This window comes from Mytilus edulis, chromosome 11 (assembly GCF_963676685.1).
Source record: "Mytilus edulis chromosome 11, xbMytEdul2.2, whole genome shotgun sequence".
Taxonomy (NCBI): domain Eukaryota; kingdom Metazoa; phylum Mollusca; class Bivalvia; order Mytilida; family Mytilidae; genus Mytilus; species Mytilus edulis.
Window position 1 is genome coordinate 29,580,599 of NC_092354.1, and position 3,645 is coordinate 29,584,243.

Here is a 3,645-nt window from a genome sequence, read left to right on the forward strand (position 1 = left end):
TTGATCAATTGACCGATTTAAGGTAACATCAAATACAATTATCAAAAAAGTTGTCGAATTTGCAGTAAAATGTCGCAAAATGATCAATATAGCATTAACGGGTTTGCTGTTGTATTAAATACAATTATCCTAAGAATATGGTCAATTTAAGGTAACATCTGAATAAATTATCCAAAAAGTGGGAAAGTTTACTAAAAATCTTACAATTTTATAATAAAGGTTTGGAGATGGTTCAAGTTGACTTCAAATACAATTGTCAATACATATTAGAAAGTATCTTGGTCAAATGACCGATTTAAGGTAACCTTAAATACAATTATCAACATATAAGTAAAAGTTGTCTTGATCAAATAACTGATTTCAGGTAACATCAAATACAATTATCAATTCAATACATATTAAAAGGTCGTCTTGATCAAATGACCGATTTAAGGTAACATCAAATATAATTATCAATACATATTAAAAGGTAGTCCATCAAATACAATTATCAAAAAAATTGTTGAATTTACAGTAAAATGTCGCAAAATGATCAATATAGCAATAAATGTAATTTCAACCGTTTGAAGGAACTGAATTAGATTGAAATTAATTTCTTCTAGTTGTCTCCCATAGACCGTTAGTTGTTTTCCCGCGCTTCATGGGATATAGCCATTCAGCACGACAGGGCCGACTCGACTAGACGTGTTTCTCAGTTATAGTAAATATGGATTCCGATACACCTCATGAAAAAATATCTTTGCGGACAGTTTTAGACGCAGTTAATCGCCAAAAGCAGGATATCGAAGTTCTTGTTGACACTAAGATAAGTGAAAAGATAAATAGTTTGCGCGACGAAATCCATGGCACAAACCAGAGCATGAAGTCTCAAGTTAAGAAGCTGAAGTCGGACTCCCAGTACAAATGGCGTTCGGAAGGTAACAAAATTCAGTTCAATTACAATACAGAAAACCTTGAAGATTTAACCCAAGCTATTTGGGCTATTGACAATGGCAAAGTTGATTATGCTAGAGACATTGTTGCATCCTGTACAGATAGGCTTAAACATAGAAATAAGCTTATAAAGATCGCGGATACTTCTGATGGAGGGTGGGATACAGCTCGCCAGTACGAGGCAAACCCAATTGCTAGCGATTCTGAAGATGAGTCCAAGATTAGCTGTAGGTACATTGATTGTTCCTTGCTGGCCATCCGCAAGTTATTGGCCTATGTTATGCCCAAATGGGGGCGATTTCACAGATCAAGTTATTGAATATGTAGAATAACCAAGCGGTAAGGAGTTTTATACTCCTGGTAAAAGCAAGAAGGCCATTTTTGGTAATACTGATCTTACTTTTAAGATGTTAGCTTTGAGGCTAGATTTCAGAGTATAATACTGATATGTATGAAGGTTGTAAACCTATTTTGTTTATGAAGCTGTTAATGCTTATCTGGATTTTACAGATGATATGTTAAAGGCTGTATTAGTGCCTTGTTTGTGTACTAACGTTACAATGCATATCTGAATTGGTTTCAGATTTTGGCATTAAGGCTTTAAATGGCCTTGTTGAGAACTAATATACTAACAAATACAAATGCTTATGATCAGCATTAAGACTATTGAACATAGTCTTGTGAGATGTACTAACAAGTATTTTTTGTTGTTGATAGTTTCTTACATTTAAGATTCTGTTACTGTTTAATTGTTGTTTATACATGTATTTTTGCAGGCCTATGAATCTGAGATTAATTTTTTGCTACCAGCTCTGCATACCAATGTTGATGTTCTTATGGATTTACTTTGCGAATCTAAAGCTGACAGTACCGTTAAAACTTATCATGCAGGATTTATCCGTTGGAAAAAGTGGGCTGTTCATAACGGTAAAAGTCGTTGTGATATTTTACCGGCAAAATCTTTGCACGTTGCACTATATTTATCTTCATTAGTTCAGAACAGTCACACTGCTAGTCCGGTTATTTCAGCATTTTAAAGTATACAATGGGCACATCATATGATTGGTCAAACGTCTCCTACCGAAAATTTAGTTGTGAAAAATGTTTTAGAAGGTGCAAAACGCCGATTAGCTACTCGAATTGAGAAAAAGGAACCAGTTACTCCTGAGATTCTATCTAAAATGTATAGTTCGTCATTTAAGGAATATAATGTTATGTCACAGCGTTTTATATGTGCGTGTTTACTGGCTTACTCAGGTTTTTTGAGAGTGTCCGAGCTATTAAATATACGGAGATGTGATATCATTTTTGAATTAGGTTATATATCTATATTTATTCCGAAAAGTAAAACTCATATTTATCGTGATGGCAATTCTGTAGTTATAGCCTGTATGGATTCAGATATGTGTCCAGTTAAGAATTTAAAGTTATATTTGTTGTGGGCTGATATTTCGCCGGAATCAGAAGAATTTATTTTTAGAAATTTAACAAAATTCAAGGATAGATATGTTCTTCGGAAGGAAAATAAACCACTGTCTTATACACGTATGAAGGAATTATTTATTGAAGCTTTTCAACCATTTGTGTCAGATATTAAGAAATATGGATTGCACAGTTTACGTTCTGGCGGAGCTACAACTTGCGCTAACTTAGGTATTTCCGATCGATTGTTTAAAAGACATGACAGATGGCGTTCAGAGACGGCCAAGGACGGTTATATTAAAGATTCTTTAAAAGACAGATTAATTGTTTCTGAAAATTTAGGTTTATAACCTGGTATTGACTTTTTATTTTCAAAGTGAATTAAGTTCTATAAGCAAGATAAAACAATTATTTCCCGTTCTTTGTTTCTCAGCACATGGCACTGTCGTGTGGGTATTCAATTTGAACTTTAGTTTGGTTTTTATTAGTATTATGTGCTTAGAGGTAGTCTATGGGCGTAGTTATTGTAGAAGAAATGTAATTTCAACCGTTTGAAGGAACTGAATTAGATTGAAATTAATTTCTTCTAGTTGTTTCCCATAGACCGTTAGTTGTTTTCCCGCGCTTCATGGGATATAGCCATTCAGCATGACAGGGCCGACTCGACTAGACGTGTTTCTCAGTTAAATTTTTTATCTTGCTTATGTGAATTTATTTGATGTTATATGAAATGTTTTGATTTCAGTAGTAATTATGGATTACTTGACTATATTTTGTCGACGTGATATTATGTATCATAATGTGCAATTAAAATCAGAACATGGCACTGTCGTGTGGGTATTCAATTTGAACTTTAGTTTGGTTTTTATTAGTATTATGTGCTTAGAGGTAGTCTATGGGCGTAGTTATTGTAGAATTGTCAAATTTACAGGAAAATGTCGCAAAATGATCAATATAGCAATAACGGGTTTGCTGTTGTATTAAATACAATTATCCTAAGAATATGGTCAATTTAAGGTAACATCTGAATAAATTAACCAAAAAGTGGGAAAATTGACTGAAAATCTTACAATTTTATCATAAAGGTTTGGTTGGTTCAAGTTGACTTCAAATACAATTGTCAATACATATTAGAAAGTATCTTGGTCAAATGACCGATTTAAGGTAACATCAAATACAATTATCAACATATAATAGAAAGTTGTCTTGATCAAATGACCGATTTAAGGTAACATCAAATATAATTATCAATACATATTAAAAGGTAGTCTTGATCAAATGACCGATTTA

General features: G+C 33.1%; 1 protein-coding gene across 1 annotated transcript; it reads left to right on the forward strand.

Moving 5' to 3' along the window:
• The first annotated feature begins 1,197 nt into the window (after nucleotides 1-1,197).
• On the forward strand, nucleotides 1,198-3,186 carry LOC139494798 (uncharacterized). Its single transcript, XM_071282983.1, has one exon. It carries the CDS (start codon nucleotides 1,992-1,994, stop codon nucleotides 2,703-2,705), a length of 714 nt encoding a protein of 237 aa, XP_071139084.1. The 5' UTR covers nucleotides 1,198-1,991; the 3' UTR covers nucleotides 2,706-3,186.
• Nucleotides 3,187-3,645: the final 459 nt, after the last annotated feature.